The sequence below is a fragment of the Stegostoma tigrinum genome, chromosome 12 (assembly GCF_030684315.1).
Source record: "Stegostoma tigrinum isolate sSteTig4 chromosome 12, sSteTig4.hap1, whole genome shotgun sequence".
NCBI lineage: Eukaryota > Metazoa > Chordata > Chondrichthyes > Orectolobiformes > Stegostomatidae > Stegostoma > Stegostoma tigrinum.
In genome coordinates, this window is record NC_081365.1 from 39264009 (window position 1) to 39291238 (window position 27230).

The window sequence follows — 27230 nt, forward strand, 5'->3', positions numbered from 1 at the left end:
CTGTGTAAACAATGAAAAACAAGAAATGATTGCATGATTAACACATTAAAAAATAAATACTTACCTCAGGAAAATGACAATTATATCCAGTGCACTTTCACTCACTCTGCTGTCTCCCCAATACTTCATACTTGGCAGACCAACTTCATGCATGTGCTCCTGACTCAATCCCTCCCTAGTTTCACCTATGACCAGTCTACATTCCGCTGTTTGTGGCCTCCTGCCACTTACTGCTCTGGCCATTCCCTCTTGCAGTTTTTTACTATTTCCTGGAAGACTATTAATACAAAAACAGAGGAAAAAACTAGAAAATGAGGGAGAGAAACGATGATACAAAATAGATAAATAGAAACAATAACAGAAGAACAGATATCAACAAAGAGAATAGGAGGTACAGTAACAGATCAACTTAGACAAATGAAGAAAGTTAGGAATACAGGAAGAAATGCATAGAAATGAGAGGAATAAAACACAACATTAACTTGCATTTTACAGTAACTTTGCCCCAGTAAAATATTTGACTCTACTTCACATAAAGTGGACACTAAGCAGTCGTGGAGGACGAAATTGGTGACTGTAGACAAAATCAAAACTGTTTGCCGTGGCTGCGGCAACTTGAATGTGTGAAAAAGGAACGAAAAATTGACAAAGACAAACAAATGAGCTCAAGTCCTGACAGCAAAGTTGCTGGTTTAAGTGATCCAGGTAGCGAAGAGAGACAATTCAGATTCTGGTGGTTGTAGCTTTCAAGGTTCAAGTGTTTCACATTTAAACCTTGCTGCAAATCGAGAAGTGTCAGGGGTCTGGAAATGGTTAGGAAGATTTGTGTCTTAGAGATTAGCTGGGATCTGGAGGTTGAGCCATTCGGCCCAACAGGCCTGCACCAATCAAGCCTCCAAAGAGAATCCCACGGAGACCCATCCCCTAACCCTGCATTTTCTATGACTAATCCACCTAGCCTGCACATCCTTGAACACTATGGGCAATTTAGTATGGCCAATCCAACTAACCTGCATATCTTTGGACTGTTTTCATCACAAAATCTGGACTTCTTCATAAAGCATTCCCAAAGCATCATATACTTGGCATTAAGAATGAACTTAATTATTTAATATAATATGATTCAGGAAATATCAGCATTTTTCACGTGAACGAGTTACCTTTGTCTTGTACAGTGACCATGACCAGCCCAGACTCATCCTCTCCTAGCTTATACCAGACCTTGTTGGCGTTTTGAATCCACTCCTCCACGTGGCATGAGTAGTTGCCTGTATCACTGCTGGCAGAATCCTGCACAGTCAAGCTGTACAGTCCATTGGAAGGTCTCTCTAACTGCAATCTCTCCTTCATTCCTTCGACTCCATCCAGGGAAACATCGAATGCAAACACTGAATTGTAATCAACTTTTAAAATGGCCTCCTTCACAATTTGGTCAGCACCTTCTTTGACTTTCCACACGAACCAAGTTACAGCAAATTGAGAATTATCTTGTGTTTGGTGGGTTACATTACAGGTGAGCTGAAACAGGTCCTTCTCTGGTATGCTAATATTCAATTCAGTTTTATCCACTTGCATTTTAAATTCTGTTTGCAAAATTGAAAACAAGAAGTTAACAGATTTTAAAGTTTAACTTGTAAAAATCTGAGAAAGTCAATGTACCCATTTTTCAGTTTGTTGAACAAACTCACTAATCTGATCCTCCTAACAGGGCGACACATTTGAACACAATGGGCAGGTCACAGCATCTGCTGTGTTGCAGTCCTACCTCTAATCCTTACTTCCATTATTCGTTGCTTCCAACTGGGAGTGCAGGATCAGTAAATTTATCTTAAGTTCACACTATTCCTCTCCTTCAAAGAGTGAAACAAAGGACATCCAGTCATCTCTGCCCAGATCAACCCACCAGCAGGAAAGATTGAAAGGTGCAGTGTGGTGCGGGAGTGTGGTGTGGACGAGGAAGTCACTGAGAGAGTGGTCCCTCAGGAAGGCAGATGGGGTGGGGAGGGAAACATATTCTTGGTTGTGGGGTCATTTTGTAGGTGGTGGAAGTGGTGTTGAATGATTTGTTGAATCCGGAGGTTAGTGGAGTATACATGAGGACAAGGGGAATTCTGTCTTCGTTTTTGTTGCGGGGAGGGTGTGTGATCGTTGAGGTGTGGGGAATACAAGTAACGTGGTCAAGAGCATTTTCGACCAATAAAGTGGGGAAGTTGCGGTCCTGGAAATACGAGAACATCTGGGATGTTCGGGAGAGGAATGCTTCATCTTGGGAGCAGAAGTGGAGGAATTGGGAGTAGGGGATTGTATCCTTGCAGGAATGTGGGTGAGAGGAGACGTACTTTAGGTAGCTGTGAGAGTCAATGGCTTGAAATAGATATCAGTTTTTAAGGGGGTTACCACAGATGGAGACAGAGAGGTCCAGGAAGGAGAGAGAGGTATCAGAGATGGTCCAGGTGAATTTGAGGTTAGGGTGAAAGGTGTTAATAAAATTGATGAACTGTTAGAGCTCTTCCACCAATACAGTCATCGATGTAGCAGAAGAGGTGGGGAATAGCCCCAGTGTAGCTGTCCTACGAAAAGGCAGGCATAGCTTGGGCCCATGCGGGTTCCCATGGCCAACCCCTTAATCTGTACTAAGTGGGAGGTGTTAAAGGAGAAGTTGTTCAGGGTAAGGACATGTTTGGTTAAGCGGATGAGGGTGTCGGTGGAGCGGAACTGGTTGGGCCTGTGGGAGAAGAAGTGGTGGACGGCTTTTAGGCCATTTGCGTGGGCAATGCAAGTGTACAGGGATTGGACATCCATAGTGAAGATGAGATGTTGCGGGCCAGGGAATTGGAAGTCTAGGAGGAGGTGGAGGGTGTGGGTGGTGTCCTAGACATAAGTAGGGAGTTCTTGGACCAGGGGTGGAGGGGAGAAAATAGAGTCAAGACAAGCAGAAATAAGTTCAGTGGGGCAGGAGCAGGGAGAGACAATGGGTCGGCCAGGGCAGTTAGGTTTGTGGATTTTGGGAAGGAAATAGAAATGGGTGGTGCGGGGTTGGGGAACAATGAGGTTGAAGGCTGTGGGCAGGAGGTCACCTGAGGTGATGAGGTTATGGATGGTCTGGGAGATGGTGTTTTGGTGGTCGGGGTTGGGGTCATGATTGAGGTAGGCGGAGGTGTCAGAGTGTTGGCACCTGGCCTCCAAGATGTAAAGGTCAGTACGCCATACTACAACTGCGCCTCCCTTGTCTGTGGTTTGATGGTGAGTTTAGGGTTGGAGCAGAGGAAATGGAGGGCTGCACGTTCTGTGGGGGAGAGACTGGAGTGAGTGAGAGGGGTGTCATATATTTTGCATGCCGTGAGTAGTCAACAGTGGAAAACAATATTCAATGAGCCCAAATTAGTTAGAAAATCTCATGACAACTGGTTTACAATTATTTAAAGGCAACTTGCACCAGTTGGGATGTGCAGCTGTGTAAAGCCAGTGATTTTCTTTGCTTAACTCCATGGGATAAGGGAGGGGAGCAGGAGATGGAGTTCCTGTGTGGAAGCTTGAGAATGGCAACAGTGAATCAATAGTAAATAGATTGTCGAGTGGGGTCACTATAATAGAGGAGTGAGTTCACAAGTATAGGGAAGTGAAATAGGAAGGGCATTGGATCCTGGAAATGACGAGATAGTGAAATCAAGAAAGTATGGGGGCAAAGGGCATTGTCAGTGTAATCCAAATGAGAGTCCGTTTCAGGTCATTGGTGGGCAGAATCCTCACAGGGCTTTGGTAGAACATTTCAACTAATCCCTGCAGAGATCATTCTTGGACAATATCCTTTGTAATGAATGGAAGAGGGGACCAGTTGAGCTTGCAAATTCAGCTGTGTCCCACAGTGTGGTGAGTACAACACTGGACACTAACATAAATACTCAAAGGCTGAGCACAAAAATACAGCATTGTTTCTTCCACTATAAAGGAAATATCCCTATAACATCCCTGCAATCATCAACACATCCCAACCATGAGGTAGGCCAGAACATTTAACTTTGACTAAGATAGTCTCAACAAAGAACAATGATGCACACATGAATAATGTAAAATCATTGTAATGTGAAATACTTACAACTTAAATTTAATTTTGAGGAACACCTGCACCACCTTTGGGCTCTCAAGTCTTATGTTAATGTCAGTGGAGTTGGGCAGAATGCTGTGGTCAAGATACAGAGTCTCCTTGTTTGACCACAAGCTCCTCTGACCAGACCCTCTGTAGGTGCAGCATTGTCAACTGATGGCAGGTTTTACCAATGAGAAAATTCTGCTGCCACTAAATCAAATGTGTTTTGCATGCAGACACCTGCACTTCTAGATTTAAATTTAATCATATGGGAAGAGGCAAATATGGGAAATGAAAGTGGCAAGCTGTTGAGAAAATCCCAGTCATGGAGTTAGCTCCATAACGTCTGTCCACCTTCAAGCAGTTTTCCCGTGGAACAGTCCCTAATGGCTGAGGTTTCCCCGCCTCATTTTTCCAGATACAGATACCATGAGTGGTGCTTCCCCTACCCCACAATTCACCGCAGTAAAGACGCAGTCAAGCCCACATCCACAAAGTGCAGATTCAGGAGTGAAAACCATTGCCTGCTGTCTTGAGACATGCATTGTAGATTGCAGTCAATTTCCATTTAACACTAACAGTAAGATTATACTACATTAAAACTGCATCATCAAAACCACAGCTAGAGGCTTACATTTGGTCCCAGTAATAATGTGGCTGTCAAATGAAGCTCATTCCGGAAAGGTTCCAATCCACAATGGCCTATTTCATGTCTTTCCTCCATATGTATTAAAAAATAGATTCTGTGCAGCTGATATCAAAATTTCAGTTTCTGCTGAACTATTCCTTGTGATTCACTAATATATTAATTTCTGGAGTTCCCTGGAGCTCAATCCCATCAGCTAACTCAAATAAACTGTTATCTTGGCAGGATAATTTCTGCCTCCTTTGCATCTGATCACACCTTCCACCTTTTCTGGCTATTGTCACTGAAGTTGACATCAGTTTAATCATGAATAAATGAGGCAGAGATGAACGACCAGCTAATAGTTCAGTTGAAATAACTCTTTTAAAGTAAGTCACACTGTGATTAAGTCAATATTAACACCAGCACTGCTAATGAGATTTAAAGAGATTGCCTTAGGCAAACTATGGCTATATGATTAGATTTGCTTTTCGTTTATTTCCATTTAATAACATCTGTGCCTTGACTCACAAGTAACCAATATATAATTATCATCCAAGAAATTTGTGCCTAACTGCCTGACGATACCTCTGGCCACAAAAGTATGAGAAAGAAGAACAGGAGTCAGCTACATCATACCGAGATTGCTCCATCATTCAATAATGTCATGATTCAGCTGATCCTGGCCTGAATTCCACCTCACTGCCTAAGTCCCATTGGCCTTGGTTCCCTTGTAGACCAACAAACCAGCCTTCATGACTCTGAGATGAAAAATTCCAGTTTAACAATACTCTGAGAAGAAATTTCTCCTCATCTTCATCTTAAATGGGAGACTTAAATGAGATGGTTGGATTATGAGGACAGACTGAGGAGACTGAGCTTATACTCATTGGAATTCATAAGAATGAGGGGAATCTTATAGAAACATAAGATTATGAAGGGAATAAATAAAGTGGAAGCAGGGAGGTTGTTTCCACTCGCAGGTGAAACTAGGACTAGAGGGCATTGCCTCAAAATAAAGGGAAGCAGATGTAGGACTGTGGTCAGGAGGAACTTATTCACCCAAAGGGTTGTGAATCTGTGGAATTCCCTGCCCGGTGAAGTGGTTGAAGTTACCTCACTGAATGTTTTTAAGGCAAGGTTAGATAAATTTTTGAACAGTAAAGGAATTAAGGGTTATGGCGAGTGGGTGGGTAAGTGGAGCTGAGTCTGAAAGATCAACCGTGATCTTATTAAATTGCGGGGCAGGCTTGGGGGCCAGATGGCCTACTCCTCCTGGTTCTTATGTTCTCTCATTTTGAAGCTTTGCCCCTAGTCCTGGAAACCCCGACAGCAAGAAACACACTCTCTTCATTTACTCTGTCAAATACTCTTATGTGCTCATGTTTCTAAATTGTTTCTCATTCCTGACCTTTCAGGACAGCCCTCCAACAATCAAATATTCTTTCCACTTCCACCCCATTGCATACACACATGTATGCAGATGTATAATGTGTATACTGTAACTGTTAAGCTGCCAAAGTGTGATATACTACTGGACAGAGCACTGCTACAAACAGGATTAACTTTGCTCAGGTATTGGCTAGAATCTGATGTCTTTATTACTGACATAACTGAATTTATCAATGCTGCATCATTGAATTAACAGGACTGATCTAACCCACGACAGTGACAGTGCACTTCTTCGAAATACAGAGCACACGTTACCAGCTCTTATTTTTCAGAAAACCCGAGCATGCATTTAAATCTTGCTCATCCCACATTACCTGCATTAAACGTGTGTGATTTTGAGGGTTGGGGGCAACACGTATGGCAAGCAAAATACTTGAACAACATGCACTGTGGTATTATGACGGACAATGTATTTTGATTCCAGCATCTGTATTGGAGGCAAGATAACATAACTTGGTTGGGAATTGATGGTGCATTGGGATGCAATGCATTCAGTGCCAAAAGAGGTGAAACGTTCTCTGCTATATTTACGATGCTAACATCGTTGTAATTTAAAATGGAGGCTAACTCAGTCCATATCAATCTGTTGAAAGGTATTACATTTCAGAAACCAGATTTCAGCTAATGTTTTGCATAATTTAATTCTTCATACATTATAGAATCATGTCTTAAAATTTTCAGTAAGGTAGACTCATATACTATGGTCTAATGCTAATCAAAAGGATAGTTTTTGAAACAATCCTTCATTAAAACATTCTTTCCTAAACTGAAAATAATAGCTATACGGTACCTGGTTGTTGTACAGTAACAAAAGTCAGTCCAGACTGATCCTCCCCCAGTTTATACCAAACATCATTGGGGTCAAGTAGCCACTCTTCCACATAACAATAATAACTGCCACTATCATATGTCGTTGCTTTCTTCAGTATCACATTATATAGATCATTAGTAGCTTTTTCAAACTGTAGTCTATCCCTCAGACTTGCACTGTTATTAGGGGAGCTGCCGTATTCAAAAACAGAATCCCGATTCAGGTGGAGAATGGGGTATTGTTCTTGCTCCTCTATTTTCTGGGAATACCATGTCACAGATATTTGGGAGTCCAGGTTAGTACGGTTGCTGATCTTGCATTCCAGTTGAATTTGGCTGTCCTCAGGCACAGTGATACTTTTCTCAATTTTGACAGTTTGCAAGTTGCTTTCTGTAGGTACAAGAGAGTTTTTACTTTATTAAAAGGAAACCTGAAAGCCTTTAAATATTATAGAAGCTTGGTTCCATTAGTCCCCAAACACACTAATTTATTGGATATTCAATTCAAATACATTAACTTGATGGAGTTAGGAGAAGTGATTTCTGAAAACACACATAGTTTAACTTTTACATCCTGATGCATCAAATGGAATAAAAGTGAAATCGCTGGAAATCACAGCATCACAAAATAGTTACAACATGGAAAGAGAGACTCAGCCCATCATGCCCGTGCTGGCTCTTTGTAAACATTAATCAGCTTTTTCCACTCTCCTGTCATTTCTCCATAGCCCTACAATTATTTTCTTTTTGGATAATTTTCTAACCTTAGTTTTGAAATTCATGATTAAATCTGTCCTATCTTCTCTCTCAGATAGTGCATTCTGGATGCCAACCTCTTGCTGTATGAAATCTTTTCCTCACATCATCTCTGATTTTTTTTTTGAAAATCATCTTAAATCACTGCCCTCAGGTTCTGGATCTTTCTTTAAACAGGAACTTATACATTCTCCAGAATCCCCATGATCCTGAACACTTTTATGAAATGTCTGCTTAACCTTCTCTTTTCTAAAGAAAACAGACCTATTATGTCCAATTGATCTACATAACTTCTGTGCATAGAATCCCTACAGTGTGGAAACAGGCCCTTCGGCCCAAAATGTCCACACCAACCCTTGGAGCATCCCACCCAGACCCATCCCTCTATAGCCCACCTAAGCTACACATCCCTGAACAGTACAGGCAATTTAGCATAGCCAATCCACCTAACCTGCTCATCTTTGGACTGTGGGAGGAAACCAGAGCACCCAGAGGAAACCCACACAGGCTCGGGGAGAACATGCAAACTCCACACAGACAGTCAGCCGAGAGTGGAATCGAACCTGGGTCCTTGGTGCTGTGAGGCTGCAGTGCTAACCACTGAGCCACTGCGCCAACCAAATCTTTGTAAATTTTTTCTGCAAGCATTCCATTGCCTTCACATCCTTCTGAAAGCACTTTGCCCAGAATTGGCTGAACCAGTGTTTTGCAAAGGTTTTTCATAAATTGCTTCTTTTTCTACTTGATGCCTATATTCAAAAAGTACAGGAGCTCAGATACTTTATTGGCCATTTTCTCAACTTCTCCTGCCAGTTTCAATGAGTTTGGAGAAAGAGAGATGGAGTTTGTTCTTCTCCCCAGGTCTAGAGCCAGCGAGGCATTTAATTGGGCAAGAGGGTATCTGGTGGGGACCACACCACCTTCCTGCCTCTGTCCTGATGAAGTCTGGATTGGGAAGGATCACCGATGGCCTTCCTTTCCTGACGCCAATTTAGGTGAAAGCTACGTGCAGCAACGGTAGAGGTTCCAATGGCCACAGTAAGCCAGCTAGTATATTCTGTACAAATGCATGAATCCAAAATGAGTTATTGCACTGCTTTCACAATTGTTGGTTGCTGTATCTCTGCTATTGCTGTCACTTTGGCAGAATCCAGGCAGAGATCTTTTGCTGTAAGTACTCAACCTATGTACTTGACTTAATGAAATCTTCAAATGTGTCTTATTCAGCTTCATCTTCATCTGATGAATTCTCTCTTCAGTATCACACTAGATTCTGATTGTGGTCTGTAATGGCTTCATCCATTGTGTTTCCACATATGTAGACTAGTAGGTCATCCATTATGTCTTCTAATTCAAGAAGATCACTGACTTCCTTGTGCTGTCTACTTTGGAAATGCCAAGTGGTATGAACAACTATCTGTAAATCTGAATGGGTTTTCATTTAGCTTCACTTATCAGTAACTTTTTTTGCATCAAGGGCAGGCTCTGGTAAAATCTATTCATTGGGAAATAGCATATCGGAAATTAAGTAGGCCATTCAGCCCTTTGAGCCTGCACCACTATCCAATGTGATCATGGTTGATATCTAATTTAGTACCCTGTTCCTGCTTTCTTCCCATATCCTTTGATCCCTTTAGTCCTACGAACTATATCTACAACTTTCTTGAAAGTCTTCAATATTTTGCGTCTCTGGCAGAGAATTCAACAGGCTCACCACTCCTTGGGTGAAGAAATTTCTTCTCATCTCTGGCCTAAAAAGCCTACCCCATATCCTTAAACTATGACCCCTAATTCCAGAGTCCCTGGTCACCAAAAACACGTTTCCTGTATCTACCCTAGCTAATTCTGTTAGAAATTTCCTAGATTTCTATGCTATTCCCCTTCCTCCCATTCTTCTAAACTCTGTTGAATATAGTCCTAAATGATTCAGACATTCCTCATACATTAGTCCCACCATCCCAGGAATTAGTCCAGCAAAGCTTCTTCGCACTCAATAGCCAGAAAATCCGTGCTTAGATAAGGAGGCCAAAACTGCACACAATGTCCCGGGTGTGGTCTTACCAAGACTCTGTGCTGTTGCAGTAAGTCATCCAAACCCAAGTAATTGAATCCACTCTGTATGAAGGCCAACATATCTTTTGCCTTCTTCGCTACTTGCTTACCTTCAGTGACTTGTGTAAAAGATCTCATTGCACCTACGTTCATCCCCATTCAGATAATAATCTGCCTCCCTCTTTTTTACTATCAAAGCGGATAGTCTCACATTTATCCACATTATAGTAACTCTACTATGTATTTGTCCACTTAACGTGTCCAAATCACACTGAAGCCTCTTTGTTTCCTTCTCACAGTATATCCATGCATCCATTTTGGTGTCATCTGCAAACCTGGAGATGTGACACTTAAATCATTAATATATATTGTGAATAGCTAGGGTCCAAGCGCTGATGCTGTGGTACTCCATAAGTTCAGAGGCTAGTATCCCTTCACCAAGTCATCCTTCATTTAAATATAAAGTGTCCTTGACACTGGTTTAGCTTCCTCGGAGCTAGCTGTCAGAGTGAACAGAACCTCTGACACTTCTGTTCTTATCTGTCAGCCAAAGCTGCCTGATTGAGGCTGTTAATTTGCCCGTTCAATCTGGGAGCTCATATTCTTTGAGATCCACCTGGTTGACCTTGTTATAATCATCGCACCTGGTACTCGGAAAAAGACTTGTTTACTCCTACTCTTTGTTTCCTGTCTACAAACAGTTCTTGATCCAATTTAGCATGCACTCTTCAATCCCATGTGCTTTAATTTTGCATGCTAATCTCTTATGCAATACCTTATCCAAAGTTACTGGCTCTAGGGGAGTCCAAAACTAGAAGGCATAGGTTTAAGGTGAAAGGGGATGGGACCCTTTCCACACAAAGGGTGGTGTGTATATGGAATGAGCTGCCAGAGGCTGTACCTTGTCCACGTTACTAGGCGCATCCTTGATGAATTCCAGCAGATTTGGAAGGGTGACTTCTCCTTCGTAAGCCCATATTGACTCTGTCTGATCCTGTCATTATTTGATGGTTGGCATGGCATAGTGAGATATCTTCAATGATTTATGGAGATCCTTTAGATCTACGCATACTCTCAGCTTTCCAGTTTAATTTGCTACTACTATGCTATCCTCATCAGATGCTGAGTTAGTCTTACACTCTTATTTATACCAAAATGACATTCACCAGGAAGATATAGTGTCATACAGCACAGGAACAGACCCTTCAGCCCAACTTGTCTGTGCTAATGCGGTTTCCTAAACTGAACTAGTCCCATTTGCCTCTGTTTGGTCCATATCCTTCTTAAACCCTTCCTATTCATGTACCTGTCCAAATGTCTTTTGAGTGTTGTAATTCTACCTGTCCCTACCACTACCACTGGCAGCTCGTTTCATATACACACCACCCTCTGTGTGGGAAAGTTGCCCTTCAGGTCCCTTTCCCCTCTAACCTTCAGCCTATGCCTTCTAGTTTTGGACACCCATACGTTGGGGAAAAGACCCTGGTTGAATGGCTTATCTCTACCCATTACGATTTTATAAGACTTTATAAGGTCATGCCTCAGCCTCCTACATTCCAAGGAAAAATCTCAGCCTATCCAGCCTCGTCAGACCAGTAACTGCATCCTTGTAATCTTCAAGGGCCTGTTCATCAGTCAATGGTTTGGTGGCCAGCAAAATATTGCAAATCAATTTTGGCAAATGTAGTGTTTTCAGTCCAATCAAATCAGCTGAGATAAATGGATTTTGCTTACTATCACTAACAGGTCTTCAATTTCCTCCCTGCTTTGTGCTCTCACCTTCATTTGTCCTCTTGGGATGGAAATTGTTCCATCACATAGCCTCAAACGTACCTTCAAAAGTTTCATGTTTCATGTTACCTTCTTGAGCAATCACACAAGTCCTCAAAACTCATGCTGTTGCATAAAGTACTGGTGTCTATTTGGTGTTTCATATTCGTTTGATACTCTTCTTCTGCAGTCATCACTCTAATAACCACAACCAATTTAATATCTTTAGATCCGATGAAACCAACCTGTATTATGTTGTAGAGCAATTTATCAGAATAAACGGCTGACATCTCTCCAAAAGCCATCTGTACAGGCTTACTTTGCTTATTTCTAGCTAAACACTGCCATGTAAAGTGATTCAGCTTCCTGCAATGAAAGCATTGTTTCCCCAACACTGGATATGTATTTTTTTCTTTTGAATGGAGGCCTCTGCAATAATTAAATCCAGTTCTCAGGCCTTGATCATTCTGCTGGCTCTTGAACAAATATTTCTTCCTTTTTTCCAATATGTTGTTCTCATTTGACTTGGACTATGAATCAATAAATGTGGAGCTAGAAAATCACAGCAGGTCAGACAGCATTTGAGGAGCAGGAGAGTCAATGTTTTGGGCCAAAAGCCTTCATCAGGGCTGACGAATGATTTTGGCCCGAAACATTGATTTTCCTGCTTCTCGGATGATGCCTGACTTGCTGTGCTTTTCCGGCTCCACATTTATTGACTCTAGCTTCCAGCATCTGCAGTCCTTTGTGTCTCCATGATGTGGAATATGTCTTAGTGTAATGTAACGTTTTATCTATGCTCCCATTATTACACAAGATTGACTACCTCAGAATTTCTGCACAAGTCAAGGGCTTTCTTGAGAATGAGTTTCTCTTCTCTCTTTTGATGTGCTTTCACATTGGGATCTCTTATGCCTAAAGCAATCCTATCTCTGGTGAGATCATCTTTGAGTTGTCCAAACACTCAATATGGCAGCGCTATCACATACAGAACAACAGTGTCCCTCCCCTAAAGCTCTGATATACAACCGTACCATTCATTAGTATTATTGATGTGGGGTTTAAAGTGTGGTTTCAAACTCTCTCCTGTCTGAGTCTTCTTCTCAGTGCCATTTCAGGTGCAATGGACTTAAGTAGCACTCGTTTCTCAGTATTGATAAGAGGGTTGTATCTCTTATTTGCCCAATTATGTTATTTAATTCTTTATCTATTTCATACTTCTGTGAGTGAGAGAAGAAACCAATTCTGTCTCCTCCATCATTTCCATAGGAGAAGGGATCAGAGAATTAACAGCCATTGTGATTCTTCCAGCACTTTAAAGTTGCAGACTGTGGTGATTTAATTCATCCTTATGTAAGTTTTCTTTTAACTGGAGCTGACTCTCTTGCAGGTCTGAAAATTCACTCAATTTCAACTGCACTGTTTTGATAGAGATAGTAGGAACTGCAGATGCTGGAGAATCTGAGATAACACGGTGTAGAGCTGGATGAACACAGCAGGCCAAGCAGCATCATAGGAGCAGGAAAGCTGATGTTTTGGGCCTAAATCCTAAGATCCTTCTTCTGAAGGCGGGTCTAGGCCGGAAACATAAGCTTTCCTGCTCCTATGATGCTGCCTGGCCTGCTGTGTTCATCCAGCTCTACACCGTGTTATCTTACACTCTTTTGACATCATGTTTTTAAGCAATTTATCTAATGGCTTCCACAAACTAAAATGAAAGCAACCAACAGAAGATGTGGAGATCACATGACAATGGTAAGGTCACTAGTATATTACGTCCTAATGAATTTCTCCACGTAGGCCTCTGCAGGGTGCATTGATGGCTGCTAAATTGATTTCTGGTGGCTCAGCCTGATATGGAGAACCAATGGCCTCTAAATGGCCAGCAGTTCTCAGGGAAAAGAAGTGTCCTTGTTCCCAGGGAAGGTGGCCTGCTGGCCTCCCAAGTGGCCAAGGATGCAATGAGCATTCTCAAAAGTGGGTGACACAGTTCTCCACCTGTTCTGTTGGGCAAGGCCCTTATTGTCCAGATTAAATTCCACCAATAACCCCAGGACCTTCTTCTAGGTCCATATGCAACTTTTTTTTCCAAATTGAATCTTTTATTTTATATCACATGCAAGGTATTTGTTTAACAAGGTGTGGAGCTGGCTGAACACAGCGGGCCAAGCAGCATCAGAGGGGCAGGAAGGCTGACATTTTGGGACTAGATCCTTCTTTTCTGAAGAAGGGTCTAGGCCTGAAACGTCAGCCTTCCTGCTCCTCTGATGCTGCTTGGCCCGCTGTGTTCATCCAGCTCTATACCTTATTATCTCAGATTCTCCAGCATCTGCAGTTCCTACTATCTCTGAAACAAGGTATTTGTTTGGTAGCTTTGGAGCTGAATGGGGTCAATCAATCAGTTAACATATCAAATGAATCAAATTTCTCACATCAGTTCTATCTCTGAATTTAAAGTCAAGAAAATGACAGCTAACACCAGGGTTCAAATGTAGAATGTGTAGCATACTGCTTGTGCACTTGTGCTACAAATAACACTGGCATGAAATCCCTTGGAAAATTTTAATTGACTTTAAAATATAATTAGATAGATTACTTCTGTCAGGGAAGAGAATATGTAAAATAGTATTCTTCTTTGATCCTGAATGTTTCAAATTGTTAACATTGTTCAACACGCAAATTACTAAGTATCATGACATGCATTCAGTCCTCACTTTTCTCTCTCTTTTTAAAATTCTGTATTACTCTTTAAGCAACAAGACGGCATAGCTTCTGCCAATGCAGTTATCAAGTGAAATACATGGCTAGCACTCAGACCTTCACTTCTGTCTTGCTTGTGAGGCAACTAGCATCATTGCACAGAATATTTCTCACAAAGACAAAGTTGATTCAATACCTGGGCGCTGGACAGTGACAATGGTCTGCCCAGATGTGTCCTCTCCAATTTTATACCAGATGTTGTTGGGGCTTAGAAGCCATTCCTCCACATGACAATAGTATTTCCCACTATCATTAATGTTAGCTTTTAGTAAGACCAAGGTATAATGCCCAGTAAAAGGTTTTGCAACTTGCAGTCTCTCCTTCTTCTTGTCTCTTCCTAACCAGTCCTTGTGTTCAACCACAGAGTCACGGTTTGATTTGAGAATCAGCTTGTCAGCTTTCTCCAGTGATTTCTGAACGTGCCATTGCACAGAGAATTGAGAGTCTGGTCTTGTTTGATTTGTGATGTAGCAGTTTAAATGAATATTGTCATTTACTTTCACAACAATGTTCCTCTCTGCTTGATTGACTTTTAGTTTACATTCTGTAAGAGAAAAAAAGATTAGGTCACATATAGAGCAGTGGTAAATACAAAATAAAAACTAATTTAAAAAAAGCTTTTCTTTCTTTCATACATTTTAGCAACCACAATAGTCTGCATTCTGCAGTCAGCGGTGAAGTGACAACATTTTCTTGACATTAATTTGAATCTGCTGTCAAGTCAAGTGAATCTCCAGGTATCCAGCAACAGTAAGCTCACCAAGCAGAATCACCAGTCAATTGCATTGAAGTATTCTAATAGACAGCAAACTAAGAAGTAAATTGCACTGATTATTCCTCATAATGATACTTCACAGATAGCGAAAATAACTGAGTCATACATATGGGATTCAGGCAAAATCTCAATGATCATGGACAAGATGAACAAGCTGTGAAAAACATAAAAATGTGTCTTGTTTTATATCACAATGGAGAAATTTGGCTTACCACAAGTATTACATCAGTTTTCCAGGGCCAGAATGGTTGGTCAGCAGCAATGATAAATCTGGTAGGCCAACAAAGCCCAGTTAGGCCTTGTTCAATATGACGGAACATTTTCAACGGTTTTAACACAAACCCAATGGCATAAAAAGGCAAGTTCTCATCAGTGATAACAAGGTGTAGAGCTGGGTGAACATAGCAAGCCAAGCAGCATCCGAGGAGCAGGAAAGCTGACATTTCGGGTCTAGGCCCTTCTTCAGAAGGGTCGTTTCAGAAGAAGGGTCTAGACCCGAAACGTCAGCTTTCCTGCTCCTCTGATGCTGTTTGGCCTGCTGTGTTTATCCAGCTCTACATCGTGTTATCTCAGATTCTCCAGCATTGGCAGTTCCTACTATCTCTGTAACAAATTCCCATCAGTGTTGTTATTTCTAATAGTTTTCAGTTAGGTGATTCTTTACTTTTGCTAACATGCCTTGTTAAAGTATCATTCACAGCAATTACTGGATTTCCATGTTCAATTACAAACATGCAGACTCCAGAAATCGCTGTCAGTTTCAGAGGAGTATTTATGATGAATGCTGACAGTTTTGTAATCACTATTGATTATTAAACATCATTATCCAAGTCATCTTCTTCTACAGCTGGAGCAAGGTCTTCACAAAAATCTGCACTGAGATAATTTACTTCCAAGCAAGACAACTTTCTTCTCTACCTCATCTGTACATTCCTCTCAGTGCTTGCTACAGGATTACAGTGATTTAATTCACGTAGAGCAATCAACAGGGTTACAAAGATACTTTATAACTAATACTAAATAAAAACCAAAAGAACTGCGGATGCTGTAAATCAGGAACAAAAACAGAAGTTGCTGGAAAAGCTCAGCAAGTCTGGCAGCATCTGTGAAGAAAAGTCAGAGTTAAGGTTTCAGGTCTGGTGACCCTTTCCTCAGAATTAATATCACTTGGAAGACTTAACTTCGAAAGATTGTGGCTTACTTAAAAGAAGTCATTGAAAACTCACTGTGGATATTGGAATTGTTTTTAAAAATAAAAGGTTTCTTATAAGCCACATGCATGGCAATTACTTCTTGCTTTGCTGAAACCCCTGCCAGATCTGATATGAATGGTGTCTGGCTTACAGAGATTCTTGATTTATCTGGTTGAATTAGAGGAAAGCCTGCCAAGAACAAGCTAGTTGAGGAAAACATGCTAAGAACGGAGTTGGTAAAGCTTGCTAAGAATGAACTGCCCCACTGCTCTCTCTCATTTATGAAAAAGAAAGCCTCTTGCTGAGTTCAGATGAGGCTTATTTGTTCTTTTGTAAGACCAATTGAGATTATATTTCCTAAGTAAGTTGTGTCTGTAAGATTTCGGTGACAACTGTGAACCATTTTCTAGGAACTAGTTTGCAAATGAAAGTGTTTTTGTTGTTTTAGTTCCTTTACATGTTACCATGCAATCTGAGGAACTTGACCACTTACGCCAGAACATCAGTCCAATATACTCCGGAATATCCTATGCTTTATCCTTTTGTCTTCAACAATAGCCCCAATTGGCTAAAATGTTTTTTTTCCCAGAAAGCCAATCTCTGCAGAGGGATATTTTCTTTTCCCTTTTCCTAGACATGTCTGTGCATTTTGGGAATACTTAGAGGGATAAGCACTTATATTGCTCCATTGCTGACTGTATATGTTAACCAATTATTACAACTTCATTGAATAAGTTTTGTTCTGCGAACAAATGGATATTTTTGTCTATTAAGAAGCTTTTGAAGGATCTTGTTGTTTAAAACCTGATATAAATAAATAAAAGAATTTAACTTTTCAATCTTGGTATGTTGTGGATTAATGGAGTGAGAGGGATGGTACTGTGGTTACACTGAACAACATCACTGCTGAAATTTATAATCACAGGTCATCACAAAAGACAGATTAAGTGCACCTATCATGAACAGTTCAAGTTGTACTGAGTCATTGAACAAGTTGAGACATGTGTGAGTCATATAGAGTCATAGAGATATACAGCACGGAAACAGACCATTCAGTCCAACTCGACCATGCTGACCAAACATCCAATTAATCCAGACCCATTTGCTAGCATTTGGCCCAAATCCCTCTAAACCGTTCCTATTTATAAATCCATCCAGTGCCTTTTAAATGTTGTAATTGTACCATCCTCCACAAGTTCCTCTGGTAGCTCATTCCATACACGCACCACACTCTCCATGAAAATGTTGCCCCTTAATTCCCTTTTAAATCTTTTCCCTCTCACCTTAAACCTATGCCCTCAACTTTTATATTCCGCTACCCTGGGTAAAAGACTTTGGCTATTCATCCTATCCAAGCCCCTCAAGCCTCCAACTCTCCAGGTGAAGCAGCCCCAGCTTATTCAGCCTCTCCCTATAGTTTAAACCCTCCAACCCTAGAAACATCCTTGTAAATTTTTTCTAAACCCTTTCGAGTTTCACAAATTCTTTCCTATAGCAGGGAGACCAGAATTGAATGCAGTATTCCAAAAGCAGCCTAATCAACGTCCTGTACAGCTGCAACATGACCTCCCAACTCCTATACTCAGTGAACTGATCAATAAAGGCAAATGTATCAAACACCTTTTTTAATATCCTGTTGATAACTGTTCTTCTCGGAAGAATTAAAGAGATTAGTCAGTGATGAACTAGATAATTCAGAACATAGTGTGGTTTAATATGCCCAGCAACAAAGTTAGCTACAAAACCTGACTGAGAAACAAAGAAAGATGTCCCCTTGTTCCAGCTTTTAATTTTCACTGGAATGATATTGCACCTGATTTTTTATTCTCTTTGCAATATTCATTGAAGCCATCAATGTGATGTACAACAGGTATTATATCCAAAAAGCTGCTGTGTTTGCAGCCTTATTGTGTAAATCTGTATTACATTAATATTTAATCAAAGCACTTGTGTATTAACATACCAATTGCAACATTGTTCCTGCTGGTAACTTGAAAATGACTTGCAGATTGCAAGTTCCTCAGATTGCATGGTAACATATAAAGGAACTAAAACAACAAAAACATTTCATTTGCAAATTAGTTCCTGGAAAATGAATCACTGTATGGAAAAGGAAGCTTTGGAATAATGCTTAAAAACAGAAATCTTTCCCTTTCAGTATACTGTACAGTACATACTACACAGCAGCATTGACGGCTGGAAGTTTAGGAACATTTCACAGGCGTCACTGCCGAAGTTCCATGGGTATTCTGGCATACTTCCACTGTAACTTCAAAAGTAATCTGAAAAAACTCTGCAGTTAGGATCAGAGCCCAGGCATGACAGTTTCTACTCGTCCTTGTTAAGAGCAGACCTGCTACCCACCATCTACAAGATGTGTGTTGTAAGACTGGATATGATCAGAGATGGAAGCTCCCATACAGTTCATAATCTCCTAGTCTCAAGGGAACAGTGGACAGGCAATTCAATTGGGTGAGAGGAAGTTTTTTACCTTATTCATTTTCACATGTGGGGCCCACCTGTATTACATTCTGGACCTATGAAGAATTCTCAGCAATTCTGTTTCTCCTTATAAGGTCATCAATAGCCCCAAGCAAATGTTATTTCCCACTGTGACTGGACAGCTCCTAATTCATAGCATCCTCTCCACAACAGCATCTGTGAGCTGGCCTGATTAGGATGGCTGCCTTTTATAATTATTTATTTAAGTTAAACAAGTTCAATTTTATGAATCTTGACGGAGCATTAATGCTGGATGTGCCAAAGGCATTCATGCCCGTTGTGTGCTTCAACACACTCAGCCTGGAGTCAATACATATATAAAAATTGTTGTTTAAGCAGCAGTGATAAAAAAACACAATGCTGATATTACAGTTTTGATAAACAAACATTACATGACTGATCTGCCACTAGTATGTCATCCACTTTAAATCAGCTCAGCGCTGACTGTATTCCCCAAAACTGCAAATGATCTGGCAAGCAAAGCAAATAGACTGAAACTATACAGACAACAGATTACAGACAAAAGGGTTTAGAGAGTCTTGTGTGGTATACTCAGGCTGTTGAGAAGCACAATGAATCTACTACACATATTGATTAATGGAGCTGAGTGGATCAGGCATACATTAATCAATAATATATTGCTGTACTATCCTGAGGTTTGTCTAATAAATGTCAGTGGTGTTCAGCTAGCAAATGCTTTCACTCCAAGGACCATTGTAACATCCCTCAAACCATTTTGAAATTTAAAAATGTATCAGTTATTTCCAATTTTTAAAAACAATGCCTTTAATGTCTTCACATCATCTCTGCTTGCAGTTTCTAGCAGTGTATCATTACGGACATTTGAAATAGAACACAGTCTTCAAAAGGCGCCAGTCCAATTTACCACACATTCTGTACTCAGAGAACTTTATTTAATGCCTCATTTCTTAGACAAAAGCTAGACCTGGTATGATGAGTAAGTTTAGATTAATTAATATTTCGTTTACAGTAAGGATTAATGGCTGGAAAAAATGAAGTAAGAAATGAAATGAAAAAAAAATAAAGAAAGCATTGCTTTTTTCCTCTATTTCTACACATTGAAAAATAATAGGGTAAATATTCAAATATATGCAAGCTCTTGTTATGGAGCAATAAAAAGTAAAGGAGGGGAAGATCTAAAGGCATTATCTCCATTGGATTTTTACCTTTTTCCAGATTATCAAATGATTAATCTCTTACACACAAGTACGTGGACCCAGACTCAGATACCACAAACAGACAGACAGTTTGTACATATGACATGCAGGATCTGGAGTTCATGTTCCCTGACAGGTTTGTTTGAAGATGGTTTTGAGAATAACAGGTAAAATTTAGAGAATGGCCCTCCTGCTGCCCAGTGTAGCAGCTGGCACACAGCCTGGCTGTCTTTGGGCCTATTAAAGCACTTAAATGGCTAAATAATGACCAACTAAAGCAGTGACACAGTGGTTAGCACTACTGCCTCACCAGGGACCTGGGTTTGATTCCAGCCTCAGTGACTGTCAGTGTGGAAATTATATATTCTCCAAGTGTCTGTGTGGGTTTCCACTGGGTGCTCTTGATTTTCCCGACTGTCCAGAGTTGTGCAGGCTAGGTGTGTTAGCCATTCTGAATTACCCATTGTGTCCAGGAATGTGCTGGTCAGGTTGATTAGCCATGATAAATCTGGGGTTACAGCGATAGGATGGGATAAACTTTGGAAGTCGGTGGAAACCTGATGGACTGAATGGCCTCTACCTGCATTGTAGGGTTTCTATAAAGACCTCATCCTGCTGTTTATGGCATTTTAACAGTGGGGGAAGACTCATGCCATGAAGAAAGCCTGGTATCTTTGGCTGTAAAGCCTGAGAAAGTGATAGTGGTGGTGGTTTGAATCTGGGGAGGGGTGTAGGTGTTGTAACCCACACCATGGGCTTCTTGAAGCTGACCCTCTCACGACTCCTTATCACCCCTTGGAGTGACAGATTGACACCTCTCATCAGAACCATTACCCTGGATCCTCAACCCAAAGGTACTGCTGGGTCTAGAAAGTTATCAGCTCCAGTTAGCTCTCCACTCTCTACGGAAGGACCTGCTCCCGAGGTGAGGGTGAAGTTAAAGTGATTAACTCTGTTTCAGTTTAAAATTGCTAATGGACAAATAAGGAAACAAGGTGAGTGAGAGTGGAAATTTGCCTGATTGAAACAAAGGCCAAAAGAGTATTCTCTGGGAATTTGGTTTGAAGTGGGAATTTGGCACTGAGGGAGAAATGGTATGCTTTAATTCTTCTCCATTGTAAGATGTGAGCAGGATAGGATAGAAGGCTTGGATCAAAAAGCCTACATGCAGTGAGACGAATGGGCAAGTGACATCTGGAACAATGCGATGAGACTGCAGGGAAAGCAGCTACTTGGTAACTGGGATTGGTGAATATTTCTGGTTTTTCGAGTAAATGGAAGACCTTCAGTGTCTGTTTGGGTATTGAAACTATTTGTCTTTTGTTAAAAACAGTTTAGGATTGATACTAAAATGTGAGGCTGGATGAACACAGCAGGCCCAGCAGCATCTCAGGGGCACAAAAGCTGACGTTTCGGGCCTAGACCCTTCATCAGAGAGGATTGATACTGATGCTTTTAAGAAATAACTAAAATAATAATAAAAGGTATAATGAATAGGGATTCCTGAGTAATTAATTCATAAATTAAATAAAATATAACTGTGGTGGCAGGACTGGTGATGTGTTGCTGCTCCAGCATGTGAGAGTTGCTGGACATCAGGGTGATCCAGGATGAACACATCTGTATCAAATGCTTCCATCCTGAGCAATTTTAGATCCAAAGTTGGGGAACTGGAGTCCAAATTAGATCACATTAGGGGAGGAAAAGTTACATGGACACTTTGTTCCAAAAGACATAATGCTACTTCGGCTAGGTCATTTAAGTTCAAATGTGGTCTGTGATTAGGACAAAATAGTTTGTATGTGCACCACAATAACCCCCTACCTGCATCCACCTATCACTATCCCACCTTCCCTCCCCCCCAGCCCCACCCCACTCCCTCTATTTATTTCTGGCCCCTGCAACTGTCCAACAGGTTCTTGGCAAACTATATGGATGAGAATGGGACTGCAGGGAGGCTGAACAAACTTACCACAACATTATGGCGCAGGAAACCATTCAAGTGGGGGTGGAAATAGGAACGTAGTTGTGTTATGGGACAGTCTAATTAGGGGAATGGACACTATTCACTGTAACATGAGCATAAATTCCAAACTCTACTTTACTAGCCTGGTACAAGGTTAACAACACCTCTTCAGGGTTGGAGAGGAACTTGGAATGGGAGGAGAGTGATCTAATTGTCATTGCCCATGTTTGGGAAAACAGATACCTAGGTTTTCAAAGCAAAAGGCTATAGCAACATTACAAGGCAGTTACTTGGATAATGATATGCAGAGTGGAATAGGAAGGTATACAATGTACAAACATAGAAAATTAGTGCCAAATAGGGAAAATGGGGAAAGAAAATGGCAAGAAAGATAAAATTAATGGCTCTTTACTTAAATTTACATAGCATTCAGAATAAACTAATGTTAGTAGTAGCACAAATTGAGATTAATAGGGTAACAATCATTACAGAGACATGGGTACAAGGACATTAAATCTAGGAACTAAATATTCATTGGTATATGGACTAAGGCAGTTGGTTAGCTCAGTTGTCTGGGCAGCTGGCTTGCAATGCAAAGTAATGCCAACAGTATGAGTTCATTTTCAGCACCAGCTGAGGTTACCATGAAGGATTGTCCTTCTCAACAACTCCCCTCATCTGAGGAGTGGTGATCTTCAGGTTAAACAACTACCAGTCATCTCACACTCAACACAAAGCAGCCTTATTGTCTGGTAAGAGTTTGGTACCTTTACATTTATCTGATATATGACTGTTCAAAAGAAAATACAGTAAGAAAGGAATGGTGTGGTCACTTTGGTTGTATGAGATAGAATAGGTATGATTGCAAGAAATGATGTTGGATTAGAAAATATAGACTCTGTATGTATGGAGATAAGAAATAATAACGGGAATAAAACACTGGTGGGAGTAGTCTCTAGGCTCCCTAACAATTGCTAATGACAAATACACTATGACAAATAATAAATGGAGAGTTAATGAGGGCATTAAACAGGCAGTATATTAATCATAGGTGATGTTAATCTTTGTGTAGATTGGAAAAAATCAAATTGGCAGAGGTAAAATTAATAGGAAGAATTAATAGGCCATATTTTAGACAGTTTTCGAGAACAATGTGTCGCTGATTGAACTAGTGATCAGGCTATTTTGAATGTGTAATGAGGGAGGTACAATAAAAGATCTCAGAGTAAAAGATCCCTGAGGAAACAATATCTATAACATGGTAAAATTTGGCATTCAATTTGAGTGTGAGAAACTTGAACAGAAACAAGTGTTAAATAAGATAATTACAAAGGAATGAATTCATAGTCGGATAAAATGAACTGAGAAATTAGAGTCAATAAATGTGGAGCTGAAAAAGCACAGCTGGTCAGACAGCATCAGAGGAGCAGGAAAGTCAACATTTTAGGCTGAAACCATTTGTCAGGACTATGGAGGGGGATAGGAGTCCAGACATAAATAGAGGGAGTGCAGTGGGGCTTGGGGGGAGGGTAGGTAGGATAGTGATAGGTGGATGCAGGTAGGGGGTTTTTGCGATTGGTCCGTGGGAAGGATGAAGCGTATAGGTGAGTAGGAAGATGGACAGGTTGGGGGTGGAGAGATTTTGAAGCTGTAATGCAGGCAGGGGGTTATTGTGGTTGGTGAGTTAGAAGGGTAGGAGTGGATTGCAGAGTCAGAAGATGGAAAGGTTGGGGGAGGAAAGAATTTGAAGCTGGTGGTCAGTATTCAGGCCATTGGGCTATAAGATCCTAAGGCAAAATATGAAGTGTTTTCCTCCAGTTTATGTTTGGCATCGCTGTGACAGTGGAAGAGGCCAAGAATGGAAATGTCACCAGAGGAGTTAAAGTGGATCGCAACCGGAAGGTTGGGTTGGTTGGTGCAGAGTCCAGATGCTCTGCAAACCAGTCCCCAAGTCTGTGATAATAAAATGTGAGGCTGGATGAACACAGCAGGCCAAGCAGCATCTCAGGAGCACAAAAGCTGACGTTTCGGGCCTAGACCCTTCATCAGAGAGGGGGATGGGGAGAGGGAACTGGAATAAATAGGGAGAGAGGGGGAGGCGGACCGAAGATGGAGAGTAAAGAAGATAGGTGGAGAGAGTATAGGTGGGGAGGTAGGGAGGGGATAGGTCAGTCCAGGGAAGACGGACAGGTCAAGGAGGTGGGATGAGGTTAGTAGGTAGATGGGGGTGCGGCTTGGGGTGGGAGGAAGGGATGGGTGAGAGGAAGAACCGGTTAGGGAGGCAGAGACAGGTTGGACTGGTTTTGGGATGCAGTGGGTGGGGGGGGGAAGAGCTGGGCTGGTTGTGTGGTGCAGTGGGGGGAGGGGACGAACTGGGCTGGTTTAGGGATGCAGTAGGGGAAGGGGAGATTTTGAAACTGGTGAAATCTCCCCTTCCCCTACTGCATCCCTAAACCAGCCCAGTTCGTCCCCTCCCCCCACTACACCACACAACCAGCCCAGCTCTTTCCCCCCCCACCCACTGCATCCCAAAACCAGTCCAACCTGTCTCTGCCTCCCTAACCGGTTCTTCTTCTCACCCATCCCTTCCTCCCACCCCAAGCCGCACCCCCATCTACCTACTAACCTCATCCCACCTCCTTGACCTGTCCGTCTTCCCTGGACTGACCTATCCCCTCCCTACCTCCCCACCTATACTCTCTCCACCTATCTTCTTTACTCTCCATCTTCGGTCCGCCTCCCCCTCTCTCCCTATTTATTCCAGTTCCCTCTCCCCATCCCCCTCTCTGATGAAGGGTCTAGGCCCGAAACGTCAGCTTTTGTGCTCCTGAGATGCTGCTTGGCCTGCTGTGTACATCCAGCCTCACATTTTATTATCTTGGAATTCTCCAGCATCTGCAGTTCCCATTAACCCCAGTCCCCAAGTCTGTGTTGAGTCTCCCTGATATAGAGGAGACCACATCAGGAGCAAGAGATTTAGCAGACAAAGTTAGATGAAATGCAGGTGACACTCTGTGGGATTTGGAAGGATTGTTTGAGGCCTTGGATGGAGGTGAGAGGGGAAGTTTAGGGGCAGGTGTAGCTCCTCCTGCGGTTGCAGAGAAAGGTACTGGGTGTGGTGTAGGGGTTGGTGGGGAGTGTGGAGCTGACAACAAGAGCTTTAAATATATAAAAGGAACAAAAAGACTAAAAAGTGAACATAAGCCCCTTAGAGAATGAGGCTGAGGAAATAATAATTGGTGGACTATGAAATGAAACCATGAGGAACCGAATAAACACTTGGCATCAGATTTGATGGTAGGAAACACTTTTGGTATTACAAAATTAATAAATAATCAAGGGCACGAAGTGGAGTGGAAATATGTACAATAACTATCAAAGGAGAAAAAGACTAGGGGAAATAATGGCACTAAAGGCAATAAGTCCCCTGAATCTGAGGAGTTGTATCCTAGGATATGGTAAATGTACTATCACCAAGTTTGTGGATGACACAAAAATAAATGGAAATATTAATGACAATGACACAAAAAAGAGAGATTTATATAAGTCAGTGGGCAAAAATCTGGCAGTTGGAAAATAATGCGAGAAAATTTGAGGTTATGCATATTTGCATGAGGAATAGAGGAGTTGAATTTAAATAAATGGCAAAAGACTGCAGAAAGCTACAGAATCACGTCCAGAAGGTAATAACTAAGGCACTGGACTGTTGGGTTTTATTTTAAAGCGAACTGAGGATGAAAATAATATTGTCTCACTCAATGAGCAAATGGTGAACTTCTACATGTACATCTTATGGTTTTATGGGATTGTTACAGGATTTATGGGATTCTCCACCTGAAACATCTTAGCCAATGTGCAGATTATGTACACTGTAAAGTCTAGCTCATAAAAATCACATAAGCAAATATATAAATTTGACAGGAGAAATTATTATCAGGCATTTATATATATAAACAAAATGGTATGATTGCATAGTCATATTTTTAAAACGAGAAGACCTTGTTAATTTTATCACGACTATGTTTTTGTCCTCTATTTTGACTCCCACACTTCTTTATCCTTTTTTCTATCTGTGTAACCTTGAAGTCATCTTGTGAATTAAAAAAATTAAAAATTCTGGTGAAATTCCATCCGTTTGAGAAACAAAAGCAAATTTCAACAATGACTTTGTAACAATCAGAATCTAATGATGCCCCTAGAGTTCCAGAATGGTCAGAACTAGAAATTGAAAGGGTTAATGATCTTAAGAATGGGACTATTAATGGTCAGTCTGTATTCCTAATTACAGATCCCTGTTGGTGAGTTACATAGCAACAGATTAAATACACCAATTATGTTATCAAGGGAAAACTAAATAAAAGGGTTCTTTTCGTCTAAGCAAAACAATACAGTCTCTGTTGGGTAAAATACGTTACCAGAGACTGTCAATCACATCCTGCTAAATAGAATTCTGCTAGCACCATTTTAGAATAAAGGTCGAAATGTTACTTTATTACTTTTGGCATTATAACGGAGCAATCATTCAAAGTGAGCTATCCTGGTCAGTGAACAGGAAATCTATGGAAGTGATTAGGGAGTGATTTAGGGTGACATAGGCACACTAGTGCACAAAATGCTGAACAGACGTTTGAAGGCGGGAAAATGACTCCAATGTTCAAAGTCCTGACCTGTGAACTTCAACAGGTCCTGAAACAAATATTGGGATTGCAATGCCCATTGCTTCTGATGCAGGCAGCAAGCAAACACTGTGGTGCCTGCTCTCTACCATTACTGTAATGTAGCCAGTGTCATTTGCATTGTTCAGTGGCTGCATGTCTCTGTACAATGTGCAAATTCATAGGAAACGAGCACAGCTTAAAGTTTGTCTCCATTTCTTAAAGTCTGTCTATACCTCTTAAAGTGCTAGTGTGTTCTAGCTGTCACACTTGCTGGAAGTGGCTGGAGAAGAGAGCACCTGATGATTAAAATCGCTGCAATATGGCAAAACAGGACAGCGAGTGATTCTCTGTTGCAGCCATGGCAGCATTAGTTCAGGAAATGGATAGAATACAAGGAGGCCCTCCATTCAGACACTGCAAAGGTACAGTCATGGTCAATGCTTGCAACATTGCCATGAAGAACAGGATGCAGTGTTGTACAAAGTACAATGACCTCATGTGAATGGCCAAAGTCAGTGAATACATTTTCAATTGGCACTTCCCTACAATTGAACCACTTGCCTCACACACTGCTTCATTCACCCCACCACATTTCTAAGCAACCTATTAACTGAAATTCCTGCCTCAAATTCATAGCTTTACCTCC

General features: G+C 41.2%; 1 protein-coding gene across 1 annotated transcript in view; it reads right to left on the reverse strand.

Moving 5' to 3' along the window:
* LOC125456939 (immunoglobulin superfamily member 3-like) overlaps nt 1-27230 on the reverse strand; it is a 189105-nt gene that overhangs the window by 10801 nt on the left and 151074 nt on the right. Inside the window, exons 7-9 of the mRNA XM_048540551.2 lie at nt 14449-14856; nt 6955-7365; nt 1161-1583 (exon numbers count right to left, since the gene is read on the reverse strand). Coding sequence (XP_048396508.1) covers nt 1161-1583; nt 6955-7365; nt 14449-14856 — 1242 coding nt within the window. The remainder of the gene's footprint in view (nt 1-1160; nt 1584-6954; nt 7366-14448; nt 14857-27230) is intronic.